The sequence below is a fragment of the Myotis myotis genome, unplaced genomic scaffold, assembly GCF_014108235.1.
Source record: "Myotis myotis isolate mMyoMyo1 unplaced genomic scaffold, mMyoMyo1.p scaffold_m19_p_11, whole genome shotgun sequence".
NCBI classification, from domain to species: domain Eukaryota; kingdom Metazoa; phylum Chordata; class Mammalia; order Chiroptera; family Vespertilionidae; genus Myotis; species Myotis myotis.
Genome location: NW_023416315.1, coordinates 16200657 through 16227211, shown reverse-complemented (window position 1 = coordinate 16227211; position 26555 = coordinate 16200657). Strand labels below are relative to the sequence as shown.

Sequence of the window (26555 nt, the reverse complement as noted above, 5' to 3'; positions counted from 1 at the left end):
TTTGCCCTTTAGCAATGCATACAGGCATATCAAAAGTAATAGTAAAAGGATTATCAGGTTAGGGAATTGCCTTGAGCCACCACTATCTCAACAATCGGTGCATAGCGTAGGACCTGCTAAAGCCCAAGGTCCATCGGCCTTCTGCGTTCCTTGGTGCGCTCTCGTGACAGTAATGGCAAGTGGTAGCTTCCCACAACTATTAAGCCACATATATAAATATCCATCTTTTAAATCTTTTACTAGTTCATTTTAATTTCTGACTAATATTCTTAATCAGTAGCAGCTTAGCACATTTTAGCTTTAAGTTTCTCTCACTAAGCATTTAATAATCTGTAAACAAACACTTCAGAAATTTTTTATAAGAGGGACTTTTATATTTTTGTATTTTGAAAATTTTCACCTTCTAGTTTACCACCGCAAGTTGTTCAGAAGTAAATGCTAAGTATTCTGTTCATTATTGGATCTAGATCTTGTTGGTCAGCAGTGGCCACTGGCTGGGCATGTGCATTTCACATGCTTTGATCCTATTTGCAAGGCTACACCTTAGGAAAATTTTCTCAGTAAGTTACAAGGATAAAGAAACCAGACATTTTACTCTTGGCTTACCCATTTTGTAATCTTGGTCAAGTTTAACTTCTTTCTGCTTCAGTTCCTCCTTCAGGAAATGGGGTGAATAATCGCAACCGCCCCGTATCTCAGAAGTAATTTGAGGCCAGCTAATTGACTCCACTGTGTGTGATGTAGTGATGGGGAAAGAGCTATAAAAATTTGAAATATCGTTCCCATGGTCCAAGTTAGAGATTAACATTGTACAACTATCCTCTAGTTAGGCCTTTGGAACACCAGTTTTAACTCTTTCAGGCTATATCTTCCTATCTTGGTGGAATTGCCCCCAGGTATCATTTGTTAGTTTGATTTTAAAATTCTAACTCAACCAGATGCAGAACATACTCCAATTCCCATTTGAGGAATTCAGAATATTCCTTGAGGTAACCAAGGATACCTGATGTAGAGCCCAAGGAATCACAGCATATGGGAGTGGCTGACTTGCTGCACTTATTCAAAACCTCCCAAGACATATGCTAGTTAATGTGGTCCAGTCTGTATATAGATAGCCTCTGGGGCACAGAATAAGAATCTGACTCAACTATCTAAACACTTGTTATAATCCTCCCATTGCAAGGTGCACGTCTCACCTCTGTGAGGCAGACATTTTATCCCCGCCTTCCAAAGGGAGAAAGGGGGGGTTCTGAGAGATGGAGTGGTTGGTCTAAAACCACATCTGTGATGAATGCCAGAGGCAGGATTAGATTCCAGCTCTACTGATGCTTCCCTAGGATTTTAAACTCACTATGTGAACATAATAATTGATATCAGTCTATGGAAAGAAGGAAAAGAACCCTGTGCCCTAAATACTCCAATCAAATTTCACATCAAAGGAGAAACTGGGTTACAACTGATTTGATATTCTACAGGTGACCAGGATTAGTGGAACTATTCTGCCCTCTTCCTCTCCTTCTCTCTTTATAAATCAGCATCAAAGGTACCAGATAAGAATCCTCAACTTAAACAAAGGAGCCCCTTGACATTCACAGACTGAGTATGCATAAGGGCCCCTGACAGCCTCCGACACAAAGTGTTACAGCAGCAGGAATTTGAATCACATGCACTGCGGCTGGTGTGTGGGACTGAATCTCACCGCTAGTGAAGGTGCCCGGCCGCCACTCAGCATTCAGACATCAATGTGGCTTCTTTGTCCCCCACTTAGGACCATATACCAATTCTATGGAGAAAAATTACACTCTAGAATGACATCCCCAAATTTGAGGATTTCCAATGGTCTTAGGACATATGCCTTACAAATATTGAGGGTTCACTGGATTGGATTTCTCTGCTTTAATTTTGCGTTAGTGGCCAGCAACTCAAGGGTAATGTTACTGCTCATAGCAGTGACTAACTCCTCTCAGGTTCCTAATACATCTGTTCTCCTTCTGCTTGGCTTCTGAACAATGGTTGCATTTTTTTAAAAAACAAGCCATTTCTGATTTTTTATCATTCTATTTTGTATGTGTTTCATTGTTGCAAATTATCTCAAATCCTTTCTTAAAGTAGATCTTAAATCCCAAATAAATGTTGAAACTAGGCTTCCTAGAAAGAATCCATTATCTTAGTGCCAGGACTTGTATAATGTTACAACTACTGAAAAGAATTAAGGACGATGATTTCCAAAAGGCAACAATGAGTGTTTTTAGATGAATATATCCAAATTCGGAGGCTATCTGATGGTCGCTAAGAATTATGCTTTGAGTGACACCTAATGGTCGAGAAAGTCACTCTCCTAACTTTTCCCGGAGAACTCCGACCAGCGTTATTCAAAGCTTGGCTCTTGGACCACCTTCAGAATCATCTGGATGCTCTTAAAAAGGCAGAGAAATGCCTGGGCCCCATCCTCCCGGAAGCTCTGGGTCTGCCCTCGAGGACTCTGTCTTGTTCACACCTTCCCCGGGTTCAAAAACTGCCAAGTCAGAAACACAGGCAGGGCCGGCAGACCCGCAGACACCCAGGGCCAAGTTCGCAGGGGCCGAGGCGCAGGGACGGAGGAGGCCGGGGCTCTGCAGCGGCCCCTCCTCCACCCCCGAGGGCAGGGGCCGGGTGACCGAGGGCGGCGGGACACCGAGTTCGGGGGTGCGGCCGGCTGCCCTCTTGGCAGCGAGGGTGGGGGGGGCGGGGGCGCGGGCGGGGGCCCTCGCAGGCAGACGCCCCTGGCGAGCTGCGGCCGCCCCGCGCGGAGAGGGGTCGCGGGGGCGCGGCGCGGCCCTAACGCCTGTGCTTCGTGTCCCGCAGACGAACCCGGCGCCTGGAGCGGTCCCGCTGCCGCCGCCGCAGGTCTGCAGGAAGTAGGCGCCCCCCTCGAGGACGTCCTCTCGCCATTCTCTCCATCGCATCCAGCCCCACCCTCCGACCCTTCCCACCAGAGAAGCCCAGACCCGACTGGGGAGATCCAAAGGGAGCACGACGTTAGGAAACCAAAGGAGCTGGCGGCCGGCGGCCAGAAGAAGCAGCGCCCGGGGGCGCAGAGGGAGCGCTCGGCCAGCCCGCGGAGGGCCGCGCGGCCGAGGCTCGAGGAGGCGCCCGGCGGCCAGGGGCGGCCCGAGGCCGGCAGGCCCCCCTCGGAGGCCCGGGCGCCCGGGCGCGCGGCGGCGGACGCGGCGGACACGGCGCGGGCCGGCGGGCCGGAGGGGCCCCGAGCCGCCGCGGGCCCCGAGCTCGGCCGCCGCGAAGGCCCGGGCGCGGCGCCTGGGTTCGCGGGCCCGGGAGGCGGCGGCGGCGCGCGGGAGGCCGAGGGCCGGGCGGGCGCGCGCGCGGGACCCCGGCCGGGCGCGCGGCCTCCGGGGGGCGCCCCTGCGCGCAAGGCGGCGGTGGCGCCGGGGCCCTGGAAGGTGCCGGGCTCCGACAAGCTGTCCGGGGTCCTCCAGCCCGGCGCCTCGGCCGCGGGCAGATGAGCCCCAGCCCGCCGCCCCGCCCGGACGCCCGCCGGCCCCGCTCCGGTCCGTCTGCGGGCGTTTTAATTTATTGTCACTGTCACGCGCATCGATCCGCGCGCGCCGAGGCCTGGGGGCGTCCACGCGCAGACCTAACTGATCCTAAAGCCCCCGGTTCCGCTGGGGGGGCTTGGGCAGCTACGGAAGAACCAAAACAACGTGAAGAGCATCACGGAGAGACAATGCAGTGTAGCTTTAGTTTAAAAAGAAAGAAAGAAAGAAAAAATATTCCCCCACTGCATGAAGGATCTGGACGTCATCCAAACTTTCTATTCAAGAGACTGGACCGATTAAGAGCAATCACAAACTGGAATATCGCCTTAAAATTCAAACTGCACGGAGCAAGCTGAAGCTGAGACAAGATTATATCTTTTAATTGATCTAAAGAGTTGTAAATAAATCGTTCTTGACCTATCTAGACAGGGGTTAAAAGGTTTCTTTGAAACATTCGGAACTGTCCGCTCATGCCGTTCCATGGCTCACCCGAGGCACCCATCCCTGGTGTGAGCAGCGACGTTCCCTGCGTAGCGCAGGGTGAGTTAGAGATCTAGTGAATCCATTGGTATGATGCCATTTGTACCGCCATTTCTGCGATCAAATCATCTTTCTGTACATTTTCAGCAGTAGAGAAAAAAGGTTTTAAAAATTGTATCCTAGGGAACCGTTCGCCGTAAGTCAGAATTCTGCAGTTTAGCTCATAGATCTCAATTGGTTTCATCTAAAATACGCATTTTGATCATTGAAGGACCACGATTTGTTTAGCCATGATTGGCAACGCTGCAGTTCCTGTGTGAAAAGGCTTTCCTATTGTCTCAGGCTAGCAGAGGTAGTAGCTTCTTTGACAGCGATGTTGTATTTCACTTATATTATTGTCTTTTTTAAAAAACCCCTTTCCATGACTTCATTTTCACTTTCATAGAGCAGAGACGAAGTACTTCTCCAATATTTCTCAGATTATGATGAATCCCTGATATTTAAAAAAATCACTATTATGACCAATTTATTTTCATTAAAGAACATAAATCTTTTTAGCATTCCTTTCTGCTTATCTTTCTTTCCTTATTCTTTCTCCGTGTATCTCCATTTGCTTTGCTTTTCGTTCTGGTGGTGGTTGCCAAATTTTATTTCTTTAGCAAGCTCTAGATGTTTCTGTTTACCTTCATTGATCTATGGTTGATCCCCCAGTAAAATTTTAAGGCTTGGCTTTCTTCCCTGCTGTTATAAAATTTCTTCGGGGGGGGGGGGGGGGGGAAGGTATCCACTGTCGACAAAAGAACCTTCAAACCTATAGAAAAATGTTGTAAGAATTTATTTGAGCCCAATTTTTGAGAAAATACTCAGAAGCAAAGTCTCAATGGATTACCAGAATCCCGTGGAGAGTGGCAGTTTTCCAGTTCTCGTTCTTCCTTTAGAATTAAAGGAGAAACAGGAATTTATGGTCCAACCATCCTGTGTGGTTACTTTTCGTCACAGCGCATGTCAGGTCTGCCATGTCGCCCCCTGAGCTTGTCAGGTTCATTACATAGCCCCTTTCCATCCACACCTTGGTACTTACTTGTAGCTACACATATTTAAGAGCTAAATGTCTCTGAGGTTAGTTTGTCTTTAGTGTGCCCTGAATGAATGAGGCTTCACTCTGCCGGTTTACCGCCCCTTACAGGAGTTCCAATGCAAATAAGCCTCACCTCCCTGCCCTCGTAGTCAAATAAGGGAAGCGGGGAGATCAGTCGGGCACACAAGGTCACGAGTAATCGCTTCCCTGTGTTGACTCTCCCTGTCTGTAATTGCTGTGTCCCGAGCACTAGCCATTTAATTTCCATCAGGCTTGGGAGTAGTTCAGTTGTTTGACAAGAGGAAAACATGGTTGAAAGCCTCGAATAAAGAGTCTTGCAGCTTGTAAAAGCAATTTCCAAAAATGGAACCCATCCATCATAAACAAAAGCACAAACACATGTAGCAGTTTACAGTACGTTTGGTTTAATCTCAATTAGTCTTTCTCCCCTGGACTAGAAATCCAGTCTAGTTTGCCATTAATTTATTGAATCTGGTTTCGGACAATGCTTCTGTAGTGTAGCTGCACGTCCCGGTACTGTCCTCTGACATTTTCCACGTGTTACAAAAGGATAAAAAAAATTTTTTTGAGATTACGCTTGCATACGCTCTAATTTGCACAGTTCACGGCTACTACTTGTGCAGTAATTGCTTTATGCAGCTGTAATCCATAACCTGTGCAGACAGCACATCATCTAGATCCCATTCCAAATAATCTCTCTGTGTAGTGATAGCTGTGAATTTACCCTGTACAGCTGTATCTCTATAAATATAATTCCATGTATTAATAGTCACAGAAAGACTGTAAGTGAGCAACTATTTTTATGAAACGCACCACTATGGATAAATTAACTTTTACAGAAATCTTGTTTACTGTATGATATTCTAAAACACTGTCAAATAAAATATATATCCAAAAATCTTTTCTTTTTCCAACTATGTAGGCTGCGTGTTAATTTGAGTAAATACTTACTAGAATTTAATTTTTTTAAACTGCAGTTTTCACAGATTTTTTTTTGAAAAGTATACGTTTAATGCCCCAAACAGGACTTCTTTGAAGCTTGAATCTAAATGGAGCAGAATTATAAGGGGTGAAAACTGTTGACTTTTTTCGCCCAAGTAAATGGAGAGTTTTCTTATAGATAATCTGGTGGGTATTTTCCTGTCGGCCAACTGCATCATTTATGGATTGACAGTATGTTTCTGTTGCTTGCTAAATTGATTGATAGCCTTTTTTCAAAAAGTGATTTAAGCTATCAATCAACAATAAATTTCATCACATTTTTTCCTGAAATTTTTTTAGACAAAAATCCCAAGGAGTTTATGCAGAAGCCTAAACTGAAGGTAGTGAACAGCAGTGTAGAGGTCCAAAATGAATGGCCGAATGTACCTCTTGCCATATACTACAATACACGCCTCTGGGAGAAGGGAGCGTACTCCGTGGTAATAAGATGATGGCTACCCTGTCGTCAAGGAGATTTCAGTCCAAAGAGACAGCCTCAATCCTAGTCATGTCAAGACTGATGGCAACAGGAGGCCTAAGAGTCCAAAAAATTATTATTTTTCATTCCAATGTAATTTTTAAAAAATAAAACGAATCAAATTAGAAAAAGGAAGAAGCTGACATGAAGTGTAAAATTAAGCACAAAAGTTACGGCATTTGTAATAAAAATATTCTTTATGAACTAATCAGAGAATGACCAAGTGCAAGCTGAAAAAAAAAAATAAAGATTTACAAAACAATGCAGTTAACAAAACGGGGTATAACTATTAATGCACAGCTAATTACTATTCTAAAAGAAAAATCATTAAGACATCAAAAAAGATTACAAACCAGAGGCCAAAGCAATGAGGACAGGGACAGAGCAGGACTAGGGCGAAGGCAGGTGAGGCACCTGGCCAGGGCGAGGGCCTTATCATGAATCAATGTCTCCAGGGTCAGGCAGCCAAATACGAAACAGTGAGGAGAGCCAGGTGGGGACAGGGCCAAGCTGTCATTTTGTCAGGTCCAAGTCCACTGTGGAACCATCTCTCAGTTTCTCAAGAGAAAAAAAAAAAAAAAAAAGAAAGAAAAAAAAAAAGCCATTCTTTATTTGAAATGTTATGGTTTTTAAAGTATGACAAGTTTAATTCACATTTTTAAGAAACACTGAACAAAAAGACAAAACACTACAACGAACCATCTGTGGCCCAAGTCTGGCCCACAGCCCACCAATTGGCAGCTTCTGTTTTGGAACAAAAGCCAGGCTTTCCGCAGAGAAAGCCTCGCTTACATCAGGCTCTGATTCACCTTCTAAGCCGGTGGTTCTCAACCTGTGGGTCGCGACCCCTTTGGGGGTCGAACGACCCTTTCACAGGGGTCGCCTAAGACCATTGGAAAAACACATATATAATTACATATTATTGTTGTGATTAATCACTACGCTTTAGTAATGTTCAATTTGTAACAATGAAAATACATCCTGCAAATCAGATATTTACATTACGATTCATAACAGTAGCAAAATTACAGTTGTGAAGTAGCAACGAAAATAATTTTGTGGTTGGGGGTCACCACAACATGAGGAACTGTATTAAAGGGTCGCGGCATTAGGAAGGTTGAGAACCACTGCTCTAAGCAGTCAATCTTCCAGACCCTAGAGGCCATAAAGCGATGGCCCTTGAGGGTCACGCGTGCCTGGAGTAGCTTACAGCGTGTGTACTAAGTGTGAGGCGCTCCGCCAGAAGCCAACCGCTGCTCCTGCAGTAGCGGTGAATTCGCTGTGAAGCTGAAGAAACTGCAGCTTGCAGGAGCCCTGAAGCTTGTTTTATATTTTATATTCTCTTTCTTAACAAGTCTCCCCCAAGCTGTAAGCTTGGGGCTCCCCAAAGGTGAATCTGCCCATGCCCTGTTGATACTGCTGGTTTTTTTTAGGCCAAACTCACAGCAAAATCAGATGACCTAACTGCTGAGGAGTTTGGAATTAACAGAGATTTCTTTGTCAGACAACCATAGGGCCAGACAGGATGCCTGTGAAATCACCAGCGTGCTTTCCAAGCCTTAAAATAGTCAGGGTCCCACGTCTAATGGTACGTTCTGCATCATGTCTAGTTCATTTAAGGCACCAGATAAATGTGTAGAGATTATGATTATAACTAGCTGTAGTCATAATAGCTGTCATTGTAAACATTTGGGTATAAACAAGGGAGCCACATCCTACAATTAAACTGGCCCCTGCTTGGGCATTTGCGGCATATCACCCAGGCAGCTCGGTGACCCGGGACCCCATGAAAGCCGGCGGCCGTCCCACCGCCATGAGGGGAGCTGGCCACCACAAAAGAGAGCCGTATCTGTTTTGAAGAGTTTGATAAGATCTTTTCTGATGAAATTGTCTCTTACAGAGTGATTTTCCCTGGAAGAAGCTGGGAATCTTTTGAGCAACAGAGTAACCTTGACTTTCTTTCTGAGGTGGCAGGCAAATTCTCTAAAACCCTAACAAGTTTGTGCAAAAGGAAATGAACCCCTCTCCCCCTCTGTGAATTTGTCCCAGGTCCGCTGCCTTCTCACTGAGAGACAGCCATTCCTATGGTACCCAGAGACTTTGTAGGGACCACGCAGACAGGGACAGCCCAACCGGAATCCATTTCTAGAACTATAACTTCCGTTTTTATGCATTTCAAACCTGGGGACTGCCAGTGTTCCATTCCCACCTGCCCTATACAAGTACAGTACCCTGGACAATAGAGAAGAAAGACGGACCTATCACCTGTCCTGCTTTTTACTCTGGTACATCACCTCAAGGTGGAGAAATCTTTAGGGCATTAAGCAAAGAGGCGATTAGAGAAGGTAGCCCTCCTGAGGGAGAATCGAGAGAGCAAAGCAGAGCGCACCAGTGAGAAGCATCTGAAGGGCAGAGCCTGCTTCCGTCCAGGAGCGCCAGTAGGGTTCGTAGCTAAGAACTAGCGCCCACATTTATTTGAATTTTAAAATAAAGTAAGATTTTTTCTGATTCCGTGTGTAACTTGGCCATTTGTCTAGCTATACCAACTTAGATAGTGTCTTTGCCAGTTAGATTATATGGCAGGTATCTAACAAATTAAATGAGTTAAATGTGCAACTACAAAGTTTAAATAATATATATAAATCATGCATACAAGAGAAAAGACATCCTTTGAAATACTTAAATCTGTGCTAAAAAGTAGTAGATGTCAAGTTAGCAATGAAATCCAGAGTTTTATAAAATTATTGTAGGGGCTACATGAGCTAAAAGGAGCACTCACTAGGATAAGCCTACTTAACTCCACTTAATAAAAGTTTAACGAGAGTGGTAAGTGTCTGCTATATACAGCATTACAGGTGAACAGAACACAGCCCCTATTCTCAAGTGGCCTATAAGCTAGTTAGGAGCCTGAGACAATTCACGCAAGAAAGAATGCAGAATGCGGAAAGTGTGACAGAGGAATCGGGATGCTGTAGGAGTGGAAATAGCTGGAGGCAGTTAGAAGTCAGCCTGTAGAAGCGGCATCTTAGCTGGGGTTTGCAGGTTGGGTAGGATTTCGGAGGCAGCGGAGGGATAAGGAGAGAACAGCAGGGGTAAGGCCGGGGTTAGGGAGCTTGGAGAGATGTCAGAGACACAGCAAATTGTTTCTTTTGACCAAGACTGTATTGGGAGGCGGTGGATTAAACAACGCGTAGGTTCAAGCACATTACAAATGCCGTTAGTGAGCAGTGGAGAGTCATTAAAGGATTCTGAGCAGAGAAAAGATAAAACCAGCACTTGGCTGTGGGAGGAAGTCCTGGCGGTCCCGTCCAGGGTGAAGCGGAGGTGACGTGGCCGGTGCTAACATCAGTCCGGTGAGAGGTAAGGAGACCTGAGCACCTGGGATGGAGGGGAGAGAACGAGGGTTCTCGAGGAGGTCAAACTAGCAGACCTCAGGCTGATGGGAGGCAGGGCCAGGGCCAGCCACGGCTTCAAGCCTGAGTGGAAAGGGAGAAATGGGAGGAGGACCAGGTCCGCAAGGACCAGGTCACTACGTTTTCTGACATGGAAAGTGTGAGGGGCTCTCAGGTCTCCCAGATGGAAATATTCATCCAGCCAATAATCATAGACTAAAGACGGAAATGCTCCCAACAGAATGAAGCTCAGGTGAGAAACTGAGTCTATCCCTTGAGCCCTTCTGGGCCTCACTCCGGAGATTCTGATATCATTGGTTGAGGTGGGGCCTTTTGGGAGGAGGAAGAACAGCACAGAAGAACAGCATTAGCATACAAAGGGTGCTTTGTTTCAGAAAGCAGGGATTCTGGAAAAATTTAACTTCTCTCTAAAGTCCAGGTGCCACCAGGAAAGACATGAGCCAATTTATTTTCCCAGTCCTTAACAAGAAATAAAGGTGAGCTGCCGTGGTTCAAACACAATGGAATAGAGAAATTCACAGACTACTTCAAAACAGACAATCATGTACACCATCCTCTTCAAATTTTAAAGATTAGCAGAGGTCATAAGATTTACTGACACACCTTCCAATTATTTCTGTATTATCTGATCATACTGGGAACACCTCGATTCTTGCTTCTTGATCTGGATTTCCAACTCCGAAAAGCACAACTTGCTTTGTACCTCAAAGCAAGCTAATGGGCTAATGGGAGCAAACGAGTAGCTATAGGATAAACACTGTATAAACACACACACACACACTCACACACAGACTTGCACAGGAACACATACATACACAGACATACCCAGAACTTCAATTTTATATTTTTTGTTGTGAAAAAATAACTTATATACTTAAAAAGTACATACAGACATATGGATAGCTTACTCAATTTCAAAGCAGACACATATACAATTATCATCTAGGCTGAAAACAGTGAGGAACTCTTCTAAGTCTGGCACAGATTAAATGTCTGCTATATATGCATTTTAATTATTGTTGTTATTACTATTAATTGAGGGATATATAAACATTTTCAGTGGTGCTCTGGAATTCTCATTCAACAAATATTTATTAGGCGTTAGCCATTTGCCAGGCATGGTGCAAAGTGCTGAGACCATAACGGTGAATACCCCACAGAGAGCTTACAGTCTTCTAGCCACCAGGAAGCTAACTCCACAACTAGCCACACAATTGCAGTGGTAATAAGAGCTACACAGGAGAAGTGAAGAAGCCAGAGGTGGGTCCAGCTGGGGCCGGATGGGGCGGGAGGCACAGCTGGAAAAGCTTCACCTAAGCAACTGGCTGCTGGGCTGAGAGCTGAACATGGGCAGGTGTCAGGTGGGGGAGTCTGGGCCTCAGGTGACCAACCCACCCCAGTTTGCCACGGACTGGCCTTGTTTGAAAACTTGGAGTTGGTGTCCCAGCAACCCCTCAGTCCTGAGCAAATCGGGCTGGTTTGGCCACCCTAGAGGGAAGGGCTGTGGACCAGGCTGGCAAATCTGAGGGCCGGGTAGATGCTGGTCGCCTGGAGGGCAGAGGCTGATGAGAACTTGCCAGCAGGAACCTGGCGATGCGGGGTCCAGACCTCCCAGGGCCTAATAGGGCCTCCATTTGAGAGGCAGCAGGGGGCCACTGGCCGGTTTTCACTGGGCAGAACGACCTGAGGTGGTGTGGGATTCCTGCACACACACCCCCGCCTGCAGGGGAGACCTTTATGCTCCCTACCCCCTGCCCCTCTCCCTGGACCTTTAGTCCCTCTCTCCCTTCCTCTCCATCCTCTGCAGGAGGTGGCAGCCCTCCCAGGCTCAGGTTCCCCCAAGTTCTGTCTCGGGCAGATGCCAGCCTCTCTGGGAGGACTCAGGACGCCTTGCAGGTGAGTTGGCAACGATGCAGAAACGTTCCTGGGCAGGTGTCTGATCAGTACACAGGCACAACTCTTATTCTATGGGTTCTCTGCCTTCCCCCACCATGCTGGTGGAGACTGCAAATTCATGGCCTGCCTCTACAGTTAGCCCTCACACTGCATGTGAAGGGAGCTCAGTGAATGCTTGCCGAGGGTTGGATACTTGCTCCTTGATTGGCCTCACCTCTAAACCCAGTATAGTCTCCCTTGAAGAAGAATGGCTTTCATCACGGTAAGTGGCCCTGGCTGGTCAGAGTGCACAGTTTGCAATTTTTCTCAGGTTTGCTGTTATTTCCGCAAAATTCTGACAGAGACGCTGGTGTTGTTATTTGAGCACCACTTGGGATGAAAGCTAGCTCCGCCACTCACCCAGGCGCTGCATCCAAAATAAGGCAAATAACTATTTCCCCTGTCTTTCTCCTGCTCATGCTCAAGCCCAGCCTCTTCCCAGAGCCGGGGGGGGGGGGGGGGGGGGGGGGGGGGGGTAGAGAAGGCAGGGGGGCTGAGTGGAGGCCTGAGCGGGGCTTGGCTCTGGCTCATATTTAGGGAAGGGAAGGGCAGGGTCAGAGCAATGGGGACAGAGCAGGCCTTCTGGTCCCAGCCTTCCTTGCTCAAACCCAGGAGAGACTCTCCACTAGTATCATGGCTGAATTCTAGCTCTCTGGGGCCAGCTGGTCGGAGTTTCTTAGATTAACTTGGCATCCTCACCGTAAATGTTTGCTGGAAGCATCCAAAGGCCTCTGTGGGTTTTGAACTTGGACTAGTCCAGACTCCTTCTGCCTCTCTGCTCTAATCGCGCGCGCGCGCGCACACACACACACACACACACACACACACACACACCACGCATCCCATTTGACTTCCTCCCAGGCTCCTGTCAAGCAGCCATTACGTGCCGTACTCTTGGCTGTGCTGCTCCAGTCAACCTCAGCCCCGCAGCCAGGGCCCTGACACCCAGCCCCTGGCCACTTGGATGAAGAGACTCTGAGCTCCCTGCAGTGGCCTCCGTGACCAAAGACCCTCATGGTCTGCTCTCCACCAACCTTCCCTCCAGATGAGGCAGGTCATGCACAACCAACCCCAAAACATGTTTTCGCTGTTTTTAACCTGAGTCAACAAATGCAAGCCACGCATTTTTTTTCTCTTTTTTTTCTTTTTTGCCATTGTCAAGGAGTTAATGGTACGAGGGCTTGGTGGGGTTTTAAGGTATAGTTGAGGATAGATCTCTTCAAGCACGAGGAGGCATCTGGAACACATTAAGGGTGGGCAGCCAGAGGTGATTTTGTCCTGATTACTCTGCCAGCACATGTTACTCTCTTTTATTCAGAGAGGAAGGGAGAGGGAGAGATAGAAACAGCAATGATGAGAGAGAATCATTGATCGGCTGCCTCCTGCACGCCCCCTACTGGGGATCAAGCCCCAACCCGGGCATGTGCCCTTGACCAGAATCGAACCCGGGACCCTTCAGTCCACAGGCCGGTGCTCTACCCACTGAGCCAAACCGGCTAGGGCTGCCAGCACACTTTCCAACAGAAGCAGTGAATTGTCAGAACCACTCCCAAAAGACTGGCTGCTGTAACAAGTAAACCCTCCCTCAGCCCGCAGAAGGCTTACTTATCACTCAGCAGAGTTCAGCTGTTGCTGGTTGAAGAAGAGCTTTTCTCTTTAGTGGTTCAGAGGCCCATGTTCTTTTCCTTCTGTGGCTCCCTCTAGCCTTGTTTCTGAAAGAGTGGTCTGGGTGCCACCAGCACTGGCACCTTAGGGAGCACGTTAGAAACGCAAGATCTCCGACCCCACCCTGGACCTCCTGACCAGCCCTGCATTGTAAGATCTCCAGGATGTGGTGACCCAAGTGCATAGAAGCTGAGAAGCTCTGCCCTAGACCCTTCAGAACCCTCTGCATCCAGACAGCAGGACAGGCAAGAGGGGTGGAGCGAGCATGGCCCCCTCTCTGCTTCATTAAGTCCCACCTACAAATGACAGGTCACTCCCAAGCCCTCTCCATTCGTGAGAACTAGTCGTGTGGCCACAACTGGACACAGCGGACGCCAGACACGTTGTTCCTGACTGGGCAGCTGCCTGGCAGCTACCACTTCACGGTATGGAACTGAGAGGACAGACTTCGGTGGACAAGCAGACATTTCCGACTCACAATATTTTTTGTACTTTTTCCATGGGAAGAAAGATTTCCCCCTCTCCCCTAGAAACTGCCTGGGGGTAAGATGACAGGGCAATCTTTCCAGTTTCCTTTGGGGTTTTTCTGTGGGTTCCCGCCCCCAGCGTTACTGGGGAATAATTGACAAATAAAATTATGTATATTTACAGTGTACAATGTGATGATTTGATGTACATATCCTTTGTGAAAGGATTCAGGCTAATGAACACATCCATCGCCTCCCGTACTTAACTGTTCGTGTGCGTGGTGAGGACTGCTTCCAGCAGATTTCAAGGATACGCAGGGTATTATGAGCCACAGCCACCAGCAGCTCCCTTTGTGAAGCTGGCCCTCCTTCTCCACCTTCACCAAGGAGGCCGCAGGGTCACTGTAGTTAACAATACGGTATCGGATCCCTGAAGTTTGCTCGGAGAAGATCGGTGTCCTCACCACACACACCTCCTCAGAGAGCAAGCAGCCAAAGGGAGACACTGTTTTGACAGCAAACACCAGGCCCTATCCCAAGCCCAGCACCAGGCCCTGCACCACGTGTGTGGGCAGAGGAGAAATAAGCAGGACTCTATTAACAGAAAACTTTTTACAAAATACATTTTTATTGATTTCAGAGAGGAAGGGAGAGGGAGAGAGAAAGAAACATCAGTGATGAGAGAGAATCATTGATCTGCTGCCTCCTGCACGCGCCACACCGGGGATCGAGCCCGCAACCCGGGCATGTGCCCTGACCGGGAATCGAACAGTGACCTCCTGGTTCACAGGTGGACGCTCAACCACTGAGCCACGCCGGCTGGGCTAACAGAAAACTTTTGATGGTAAGACTCCCAAAGTCAAATATGCAGGCTCTGAACAAGTGCAGAAGTCGCACTGAAGGGATTGTAAGAGGAGAGCGTTTGGTCCAGGTCAGGAACAGTAACAAGTAGTGAGGAAATTAGCATTTGATTAGCATGAGCTGTGTGTCCAACACTTTCACATAGGCTGTCCAGTTTTATCCTCCAAAACACTGCTTTGGTTAAGGTCGTGCTCTCTCATTCCAAGACTTATTGTAAAGCTACACAGAATGTCTCATCCTTGGCACAATTAACATTTTTGACTGGATAATTCTTTGCTGTGGGAGACCGTCCCCCTGTGCATTGTAGGATGCCACCTACCAATTATGATAATCAAAACCATCTCCAGACATTGGCAGATACCCTGCAGGGTAGGAGGAGACAACATTGTCTCCAGCCGAAAACCACTGAGCTACAATAATCAAGACTGTGAGGTATTGGCAAATGACAGAGACATAGATCAATGGAACAGAATAGACAGCAACACATCCACACATATACAGTCAATTCATTTTCAACAAAGGCTCAATGGCAATTCCAAGGAGACAGAATAGTCTTTTTAACAATTGGATAATCACATGCAAAAAAAATAAAATAAAGTACCTTCATGCATATTGTGCATGCATGCCTCAGAGATGTTGCAGGTTTGGTACCAGGCCACTGCCATAAAATGAATATTGCAATAAGGCAAGTCACATGAATTACTTGGTTTCCCAGTGCATATAAAAGTTATGTTTATACTATAATGTGTTGTGTATAATAGCATTCCGTCTAATTAAAAATACTTTATTGCTAAAAAAAATATTATCGATCATCTGAGCCTTCAGCAAGTCATAATCTTTTGCTGATAGAGGGTCTTATCTTCAATTTGTGAAAAACACAATATCTGCAAAACACAACAAAGGAAAGCACAGTAAGAGGGGGTGTGCCTGATCCCGTTGTCAGATTCCACTGACTGATCGTGCTGCTCCGTTCAACTCAGTTCAACTCGGTCCTTTCTGATTTCCTGCCTTCTGGACCTGGCCTGGCTTAAATCCATGACCACATTCCCTCCTTTGCACCTTGCCCCTCTCTGCTCTATGCATTCGCTTCCCTAAACCACAACCCTGGTTCCATCCAGCTCTCTGCCTATGCCTCCCTGTCTCCACACATGTTGACTCTGCTCAGAAAAGAATAAATTCATGACCCCTAACCTCAGGTGGGCCTTGTGTGTGCCCAGCAAACAGACAGGCATTTTCTGGTCGGTTCCTGGGGATCAATCCATTCCCATCCCACTCTCATGGGTGATTATTTCATACCTTCTCATTACCCCTCCAATCACTAACACCTCCTCACTAGCCCCCACTCATCTTCGCTCTCAGCAGATGACTTCGCTTCTGCTTCCCTGACAGCATAGGATTTCCCACCGCCATAGTTTTCAAGGCCTTGCCTCGCATTAAAAAATGCATCCCCGCCCGGCAGCATGGCTCGGTGGTTGAGCGTCGACCTGTGAACCAAGGTTTTCTCTCATCAGCTGATCAATGGATTTCTCTCCTCGTTATGTTTCTCTCTCTCTTCCTCTCCCTACCTCTCTGAAACCAATAAAAATATCTTCAATGCATTCCGCATTATGTCTCAGTACACACACACATGCACCCACATACATAATTTAAACAAAGGTTTCACAAAATAGCACGTATCCTTTAACATGCTCTGATGGTTTTCCGTTCTGCAGTATTCCATTTTCTAAGATGGGGATAAGACCCACGGATGAGTATAGCGATCCCCTGCCCCTACCCCCCACCCCGGGCAGTTCTCCTCGAAGACCAGTCCTCTCCAGGGCCGGGCACCTTCCAGGCTTGGGTTGCTGTGCGTTTGACGTTGTTCTTCCAGGTGAGGCTGCTGAGGGCATCTTCCGTGCTGCCTGGAAACAGACCCGTCCGCCTTAGCAGCTAGGAGAGCTGCGGCCCGGCTGGCGTGTTCTTGTGAAAGCGGAGTGGCTGGCGGTGAGGGTGCCTGACCGAGAGCCAGCGCCCGGCTCGCAGCTGAGCCACAGCCACACAGTGGGGCTGATGTCCCCGTTTTCCGCAGGAGGGTTCGTACGTCTCAAAGACTCTACAACAGTGGTTCCCAAACTTATTTGGCCTACCGCCCCCTTTCCAGAAAAAATATTACTCAGCGCCCCCTGGAAATTAATTTTTTTAAAATTTTAATAGCAATTAAACAGAAAGATATATGTATTAATTTTCTACCTTTTTCGTAAGATATAGTAAAGAAAGGTGTAAATTAGGAACATTGAAGTTTGAAATTATGAAACTATTTATTGAACTCAGAATAGAAAGGTAATACAAAAAAAGTTAGAACAAATGCACCTGTGGCCATCACCGCCCCCCTGGATCGCTGCAGCGCCCACCAGGGGGCGGTAGCGCCCACTTTGGGAATCACTGCTCTACAATAGCCCAACAGCTGCTGCCGCTAATCTTTCACTACGGTCATCGCTCAGATGTCTAAATGGTCTCTGAGACGCTGGCATTTGGGGCTTGAATCTCTGACTGTAAAGTGTTTCCCAAAAAATCACTAAAACATTAGCCACCTTACATGGTTCCAAATGGCATAATTCGTGAAGCTAATGAAAAATGATGGCAAAGCACTGTTCATAGAGTGCAAACTAATCAGTGAAGCCCAGAAAAGCCGATGTTGATGAAGTGCCATTAGGTTTCGGCATGAAATGCCACCTGCGGGAAAATCTGGGTCTCATTTGCCACTTTGCAAGTAGTTTTCTATTTATTTGAACGTGAAATGAATCCAAAGGGTGGTAGAGGATAAAGATGCTGCCCCTTCAAAATTGATTTTATTTTAAATGTATTTGCCCTTTTTTAAATCATGTGGTTCAAGAGAAATCTTTTTTTTTTTCACCAGTAAACCCTTCTTTTTAAAAAAACAACAACATTTTTTAAATGTATTTTTATTGATTTCAGAAAGGAAGGGAGAGAGAGAAAGAGAAACATCAACGATGAGAGAGAATCATTGATCGGCTGCCTCCTGGGGATCGATCCCACAACCCAGGCATGTGCCCTTGACCAGAATCGAACCTGGGACCCTTCAGTCCACAGGCCAATGCTCTATCCACTGATCCAAATCAGCTAGGGCTCAATAAACCCTTCTTAAGTTTTCTCTCAGAAATGCAACCTGAAGGGGGGAAATGCCCAGCAACCTTGCTGCCTCCACCCCACCACTCTGCCTGGGGTTTAAGGTGTCAGGAAAGGAAGGTGCTGGGAGACAAAGAACTCAGAGAGAGACCAGGAGTGACGAAGGGTTCAAGAGCTTTCTTTTTCTCTCTCTCCTCTCCTTTTTGGCCCCCATTCTCCTCACCTTCCCTGTGGGCTGTGCCCTCTTTATGTGATTTTTCCTAAGGTCAGGTGACCTCCTCTCTCTTCCCTTTTGTGTCCATTAAAACATTCCTGCCTTGGGTCTCCCTCCGGTAGGATAATAGGTAAGTTTAGTGGATTAGGAGGAACTTATAAAATAAGAGACAAAGGACACGTTCATCAGATACTTTCAAAGTAAAATGGATCTCCAGTTACCCATCACCCAGCTTCAACATTTATCAATATTTTGTTCTTTGGCTTCAATTATCCACTCCACTGATGTATGTTTGTTTGTTTTGTGAAGAATTTTGAAACAAATCCCAGCGTTCACATTATTTCATCTATAAATACTTCGGTATGTATCTCTTACAGAAACATACTTTGGCAAGAAGACTTCATCCTTCAGCGAGGCTCTCCACTGGGGTATCTCTGTGACTGAAGGAGGGTTTGCTCTAAGGACATTATTGACATTTATAAAAAGCATGTCGCTCCTCTATACAAACCCACAGGATAAATTCCTTCTGGGCTTGGCTTAGGAAAAACACAATCTCAACAAAATCCTGAAAATTCAGTGCATAATTATTTTTTTTTCATACAAGATGTGCTAGGAGCTCAGAGACAAACCCCATGGCTAATCATGGCACATGTCTGCACACTACAATATGAAGGTTTGTATTAACGTCATTTCCAACCCTAATCTGTCCCTCTCCTTGTTCCTTTCTCTTTCTCATCTACTTCAAATCCGTGTTACCTTATTGTATTTGTGTATCCCTGTCAGCAGAGATGTGCTGGTGAATGATTCATAACTGGTTCTCTGAAAAAATGCATATAGATAGATAGACAGATACATACATATAATTATCACAAATTTTGCTATTGTGAATGTTTAATGTACAATAAGCAAATATCAATAAAATACACAATGCTCACTATTATAAATTTTATGCAGCCAATTAATTCTCATAGAATGTTTTTGTTGATTTTTGCCCAACTCTTTATCCATAGCTAACCTATGGTTGAAATCAACAATCAAGAATAGTTCAGCCCAGCCAGTGTGGCTCAGTGGTTGAACTTCAACCTATGAACCAGGAGGTCATGGTTCAATTCCCAGTCAGGGCACATACCTGGGTTGTGAGCTCGATCCCCAGCGTGGGGCATGCAGGAGGCAGTCATCAATGATTCTCTCTCATCACTGATGTTTCTAACTCTCCTTTCCTCTCTTAAATCAATAAAAATTTAAAAAAGAATAGCTCAGACATGAATGTTGGCTGATATTTTTACTTTAACAAGGAAGGTGAAAGTGAAACAACAAAGACCTATGTCATATGTTAGAGCTTCACTCATTCCTCAGTGATGTGAGCACGTTCTTTGCCAAATTGGTTAATTGTTTTCAAGTCCTGGAAGTATATTTCCTCATTCTTTGTGCTATTCAAAACATAACTGCTGTATACATGACATATTTTTAAGTTTATTCTGCACTGTTAACATTCTATTCATCATTTCATAAAGTCTAGAGACAATCGATAAAGCAATAAATATAGCCTTGATTTGTAGTGTTTGCATATATGCATGATGTAAATATTCCCACTAGGGCCAATTTCAAGATACCAACATGAGGCTGCTCAAAGTGGGTTTAAGAAAATGTGCAGTAAGAACCATTCTGTAGCATTTTCACCACACAGATATAACAGGTATAAATGACCTCAGCAGAAAAAATAATAGCGAAGCCCTGTCTGGCAAGCTCAGTGGTTAGAGCGTCAGCCTGAGAACCTGAGAAGGTCTCGAGTTCGATTTGGTCAGGCGCAGGTACCTGAGTTGCAGGTTCCCTGCTCCAGTTGGGGCACGTGAGGGAGGCAACCAATTGATGTGTTTCTCTCGCATTGATGTTTTTCTCTCTCTTTCCTCTCTCCTCCTTCCCCCTCCGTTCCAATCTCTGTAAAATCAATAGAGGGGGGGAAATCCTCCAGTGAGGATTAACAAAAAATAATAATAATAGTAAAACATAATTAGGAAGTGATGAATATGAGTATTTATTACCTTTGTTTTTAATATACTTTATTTAATTGTAAGTTAATATAATTTAATTTTTAATAATGGCTGTATTTAACCAATGACTTGCAAGATTCCTGGAAGTTAAACAATAAATGTCTTATAAAGCTGTACAAAATAACTCCAGCAAACCCCTGGAGCCCCCTAAAATAATTTCAGAATCCATTGGGGTATGAAAACTGAATAGATCAACACACTTGTGGGGATTCCTCTTCTGCTAGGATTATGGATTGCTGTTATGAAAATCCCTCCCTGAGAATACTAGATCCTGGATTACTTATGACACATGTACTTTTTAAAGTACAGCTGAATCATTTACAGTAGCCAAGACATGTAAATAACCCAAGTGTCCATCAATGGATGAATGGGTAAAGAAAGTGTCACACACACACAAACACACACACACTCACACACACACTCACACACACACACTCACACACACACACACACACTCACACACACTCACTCACACACACACTCACACACACACACACACTCACACACAAACACACACTCACACACACACTCACACACAAACACACACTCACACACACACACTCACACACAAACACACACTCACACACACACACTCACACACACACTCATACACACACACACTCACACACACACTCACACACACTCTCACACACACACACTCACACACACACACACTCACACACACACACTCACACACACACACACTCACACACACACACTCACACACACTCACACACACACTCACACACACACTCACACACACACTCACACACACACACACTCACACACACACACTCACACACACACTCACACACACTCACTCACACACACACACTCACACACACTCACACACACACACTCACACACACTCACACACACACTCACACACACACACACACACACATGGGAATATTACTCCGCTCCATAAAAGAAGGAAATCCCGGTGGAACTTGAAGGCATTATGCTAAGGGAACTAAGTCAGACAGGTAAAGACAAATACTGCATGATCCCATTTATATGTGGAATCTAACAATGACCAAACTCATGGAAACAGAGATGAGACTGTGGTTGCCAGGGGCAGGGGAAAGGGGACTGTCCTCCAAGAAGACAGAGGAAACAGCCAAGACGAGGGAGCTTTGCACCCACAGGACCTGCACAAAGGAGGCTACGCTTCAGAAGACAAGACAGAGCGAGGAAGGACTGTGAGCAGACACTGGTAAACATGGAAGTAAATATAAACACTAACTGTACAAAATAACAACAGTTTCTAATTTTTAAGATTAAAAAAGGCTTTGAAACACTTCACAATGGCTTGGAAAGAAGGAGAGGCTCTGAGTTAAAAAATCAAATGTCCTGCCCTAACCAGTTTGGCTCAGTGGATAGAGCGTCGGCCTGCAGACTCAAGGGTCCCAGGTTTGATTCCAGTCAAGGGCATGTACCTTGGTTGCGGGCACATCCCCAGTGGGAGATGTGCAGGAGGCAACTGATCGATGTTTCTCTCTCATCGATGTTTCTAACTCTCTATCCCTCTCCCTTCATCTCTGTAAAAAATCAATAAAATATATATTTTTTAAAAAAGAATCAAATGTCCTTAATGTCTTATAAAAAAAGGAATTAAGATATGATTAGGGAGAAACCAAGATGGCGGCATAGGTAAACACCGGAGATTGCTGCCTCGCACAACCACTTCAAAAATACAACTAAAAGATGGAATGGACATCACCCAGAACCACAGGAAGGCTGTCTGAGGGGAAATCTACAACTATAAGGAAAGAGAAAAGCATACTGAGACTCAGAGGAGGCGCGGTGCGGAAGTAAAATACAAAGGTGTGGAGGTGAGTGCGGAGCGGGCTGGTGGCTGAGGGCACGGTTGTCTATTTCAATCGGGAGGGAGTCTCAGGCTCTGAGCTCCAGTTCTGGGTGAGACTCTGGGGACCCAGACTCAAACGGGAGAAGCGGGACTGTCTGGCAGCGGTCGGAACTCGAGGGCAGCTTTCTCTCTGAGGTACTTGCAGCGGTTACTGGGACACTGAGAGGCAGAGCCTCTGGAGACGGGAGCAGCCATAACTGCTCGCTCCGCCCACCCTGTAGATCCCCTGGGACCCGCCTTGCCCAAGCCTTGCACAGAGGCATTTGCTGGATAGCCTCAGGCGAAGGCTAGATTAGCACCTCCCTAGAGATCAGGACAGAAGTTCTCCCACTGCAGACACAGCTGATTCTCAAAGCCAATTGGACTGGAGGTCAAATCCCCCCCAGTGTTACCTACAACAATCAAGGCTTAACTACAACAAGACTGCGCACAAAGGCCACTAGGGGGTGCACCAAGAAAGCATAAAAAATGCGGAGACAAAGAAACAGGACACAAATGACAGAAATGGAGGATATAGAGTTCAAAACCACACTTTTAAGGTCTCTCAAGAACTGTCTAGAAGCCACTGATAAATTTAGTAAGGCCCTCGAAAAGACTGGTGAGACCGCCGATAAATATAGTGAGATCTTAAAGAAATCTAATGAGACCCTCGATGTTGTGATAAAGGACCAACTAGAAATTAAGCATACACTGACTGAAATAAAGAATATTATACAGACTCCCAACAGCAGACCAGAGGGTTGCAAGAATCAAGTCAACGATATGAAATACAAAGAAGCAAAAAACACCCAACCAGAAAAGCAAAATGAAAAAGGAATCCGAAAATACGAAGATAGTGTAAGGAGCCTCTAGGACAGCTTCAAGCGTACCAACATCCAAATTATAGAGGTGCCAGAAGAAGAGAGAGAGCAAGATATTGAAAACCTATTTGAAGAAATAATGACAGAAAACTTCCCCCACCTGGTGAAAGAAATAGACTTACAGGTCCAGGAAGCGCAGAGAACCCCAAACAAAAGGAATCCAAAGAGGACCACACCAAGACACATCATAATCAAAATGCCAAGAGCAAAAGACAAAGAGAGAACCTTAAAAGCAGCAAGAGAAAGAAACTCAGTTACCTACAAGGGAATACCCATACAACTGTCAGCCGATTTCTCAACAGAAACTTTGCAGGCCAGAAGGGAGTGGCAAGAAATATTCAAAGTGATGAATGCCAAGAACCTACAACCAAGATTACTTTATCCAGCAAAGCTATCATTCAGAATCGAAGGTCAGATAAAGAGCTTCACAGATAAGGAAAAGCTAAAGGAGTTCATCACCACCAAACCAGTATTATATGAAATGCTGAAAGGTATCCTTTAAGAAGAGGAAGAAGAAGAAAAAGGTAAACATACAAATTATGAACAACAAATACGCATCTATCAACAAGTGAATCTAAGAATCAAGTGAATAAATAATCTAATGAACAGAATGAACTGGTGATTATAATAGAATCAGGGACATAGAAAGGGAATGGACTGACTATTCTTGGCGGGGAAAGGGGTGTGGGAGATACGGGAAGAGACTGGACAAAAATCGTGCACCTATGGATGAGGACAGTGGGTGGGGAGTGAGGGCGGAGGGTGGGGTGGGAACTGGGAGGAGGGGAGTTATTGGGGGGAAAAAGAGGAACAAATGTAATAATCTGAACAATAAAGATTTAATTAAAAAAAAGATATGATTAAATCTATACTTTGATAAGTTATGTATACGTGTTAAAGTATCAAGACCAACACTAAAAAAATAGAAATAGAGGGTATAACCTCCCAACCAGGAAAGAGGGAGAAATGAAACAAATAAAGTAAGCAAGCCAGCAAAGAAAGGAAATCCACTCAAGAGACAGGAAGGGAGATGAGGAAAAGTAGCTGTGTGCTAAATGGTGAAACTGAGGACAGTCACCAGGAGGCAGGGACTGACTTGGGGTATCTGAAAGAGGAGTATTTGTTCCCTTGACTCATGGACACCCATCCCTCTACCCCCTTAAGGCAGGCTGTCTCCAAGCTCCGTAGCCACCTGGCAGGTGGGCGGGCAGGTGGGAGCGAAGGGGGGCAGACAGAAGGCCTAAGCTCTCTAGACACTCTTCCTCTGAGAAGAGGGAGGCTCTGCCCTGTGAGTTCCAAATCCATAGACGTCCAGGATCTCCTGAGCAGCTGTGGCTCAGTCCGATGCGCCCTCTCCCAGCTGCCTCCCCGAAGTCTTTGTGGAGTCACAGCACAGTGACTGAAGTGTCTGTCCACAGCCCAGGCTCCTGGGGAGCAAGAACGATGAAGTGGATGGGCTAGACAGAGTTGCGTGGCCCGAAGGCCAATCCCTGCCCACGCCTTTATGCAAACTCAGGACACAGCTATCACCTCTGCATTGATTTTCCTCATCTGTGCGAACGAGGAGGTTGAACCAGACAATTGGCCCGGTCCTCTATGTCTCTAATAACCCTTGATTATGCTCTTCGTTAAATGTGCATCAGATACATTCCATTGTAAGCTTTATTTGCTGGTAATAGTAAACTCTGTGCTTTGTGCGTAGCCCTTATAACCTGCTTGTAGAACATGTTCATACAAAACACGATAGCAGTATTCTCTCTAATAGCCTTGAATTCAGTTATTGCCTGTCTTCATATCTCTCTTCCAGGACCTCAAGTGAGATCTTTAAAAAATAAAAAAATAAAAACAAAAGAAGTGAAAAACCCTCAGCGAATCTGCTTTACTTTGATCTGCCTCCTTGTGCCTTTCCTCGTGTGTTCAGGTGCATCCGAACTGTTGAGTTGGCTCAAATCTCTTTTAAAAAATATGTTTTTATTAATTTGAGAGACAGAGAGAGGAGGGGATAGGGAGAGAGGAATGTCTATGAGAGAGAAACATCAATTGGCTGCCTCCTGCAAGCCCCCTACTGGGGATTGAGCCACAACCCAGGCATGTGCCCTGAGAATTGAACTGGTGACCTCTCAAAGCATAGGACGATGCTCAACCAACTGAGCCACACTGACCAGGGCTGGTTGGCTCAAACCTTAAGTCCTCCTCTCCAGGGACTTAATGGACCTTTATCTGCCTGGATTTAGAAGCCAAGTCCTACTGACAATGCACTATTAAGAGTTCCAAAAATGACCTTTAAGTAGCTAAATTAAATGGTCGCTGTCCACCAGGATTCTCCTTGATTCTCCTGGATGCGATCTATCACAGAAAATTGCTTCACTAACTGTCCTAATTAAACTTTCAAGGTTCTGCACTCTGGTCTCTGATGTGTTCATTCCTGTCCATACCTTTCCCTCAGACAGGTTTAGGGCCCATCATTCTCGTGCGGAGGGCACCCCAAAGCCTGATACTCCTAGTTATTCTCTTTCCTTAATACTTCTCAGGCCCAAATGTATCCACCTGCTTCACGAGAACAACAGTTGAGAAATGGAGCCTCCTCCTGAATGACCATCCACACCTCCACCCATCACCACCAGCCCCTTCCTTGTCTCCAACGTTGTGTTCAGGTGGATGGTCCAGATGCCACAACGTCAGAGTCCAAGACCAGGATGCCAACTTCTTGCCCCCACCGTATTGGATTTATTCCCCAAATCTGCAAGAATATTCTCCCTCCTTTAAGGTCTTAGTGGTGTTCACAAAATTCTCACCTCAGTCTGACCACTGGCACCTTGTGTAATCTCAGTGAAACCACTCAGTGGTCAGGACCATCATGGTACTTCTGGCCACTTCACATCACTATGCCAAGCCCATTTCATTCTTGTAATGCTTCCAAGAGGGTCTATATTCAGCTGGTTAGCACCAGTAAGTTTTAAAGAGCAAGTTACTATCTATATCAGTTCTCCTTGATCTAGGCCTATACCACAGCAGTTGTGAAATGTATTAAATATGGCCTAGAGGTAGCTGCCACTCAATTTATAAATGAAGAGACTGAGGCTCTGAGTTACTTGGGAAGAGGGTAGGGCTCGAGGCATCCATTCTGCTGGTGCGTACCGTGGCAGAGGTGGGGTCCTGGAGCCAGAGGGGTGCAGCAGCTTCCTGGTCGTGGTCAAGAGAGCAACTCTTTGGCAGCCCTGTTCTGTAATGTGGTCAGGAGGGTTGTTCCTGGAAGCCTGACCTAGAGTCTATTTCTTCAAAGCCTCCTAATTCTATAAAATCCCTTAATAAATGTCTTTGTGCATAAAGTAGTGCTGATGGATTCTGTTACCTGCAACTAGAAACCTGGACAGTATACCTAGTCACAGCTATGTTTTGGGCGTCAGAACTGAATTACAACCTGGCATTAGAGGGCTAGCACAGAAGATGGCAAAAAATAGGACTAGTAGCAGGATGAAGGGAAATTGGAGACAAGACTAAAGGGCACTGTGGGCTTTC

General features: G+C 45.9%; 1 protein-coding gene across 1 annotated transcript in view; it reads left to right on the top strand.

Annotated features, from left to right (window-relative positions):
• The window catches only part of MAGI2 (membrane associated guanylate kinase, WW and PDZ domain containing 2), a 1152561-nt gene extending 1147779 nt beyond the window's left edge, over positions 1 to 4782 (top strand). The window contains exon 22 of the mRNA XM_036327675.1: positions 2845 to 4782. Within this exon, the coding sequence (XP_036183568.1) occupies positions 2845 to 3503 (659 nt within the window). The 3' untranslated portion in view covers positions 3504 to 4782. The remainder of the gene's footprint in view (positions 1 to 2844) is intronic.
• The last annotated feature ends 21773 nt before the right edge of the window (positions 4783 to 26555 follow it).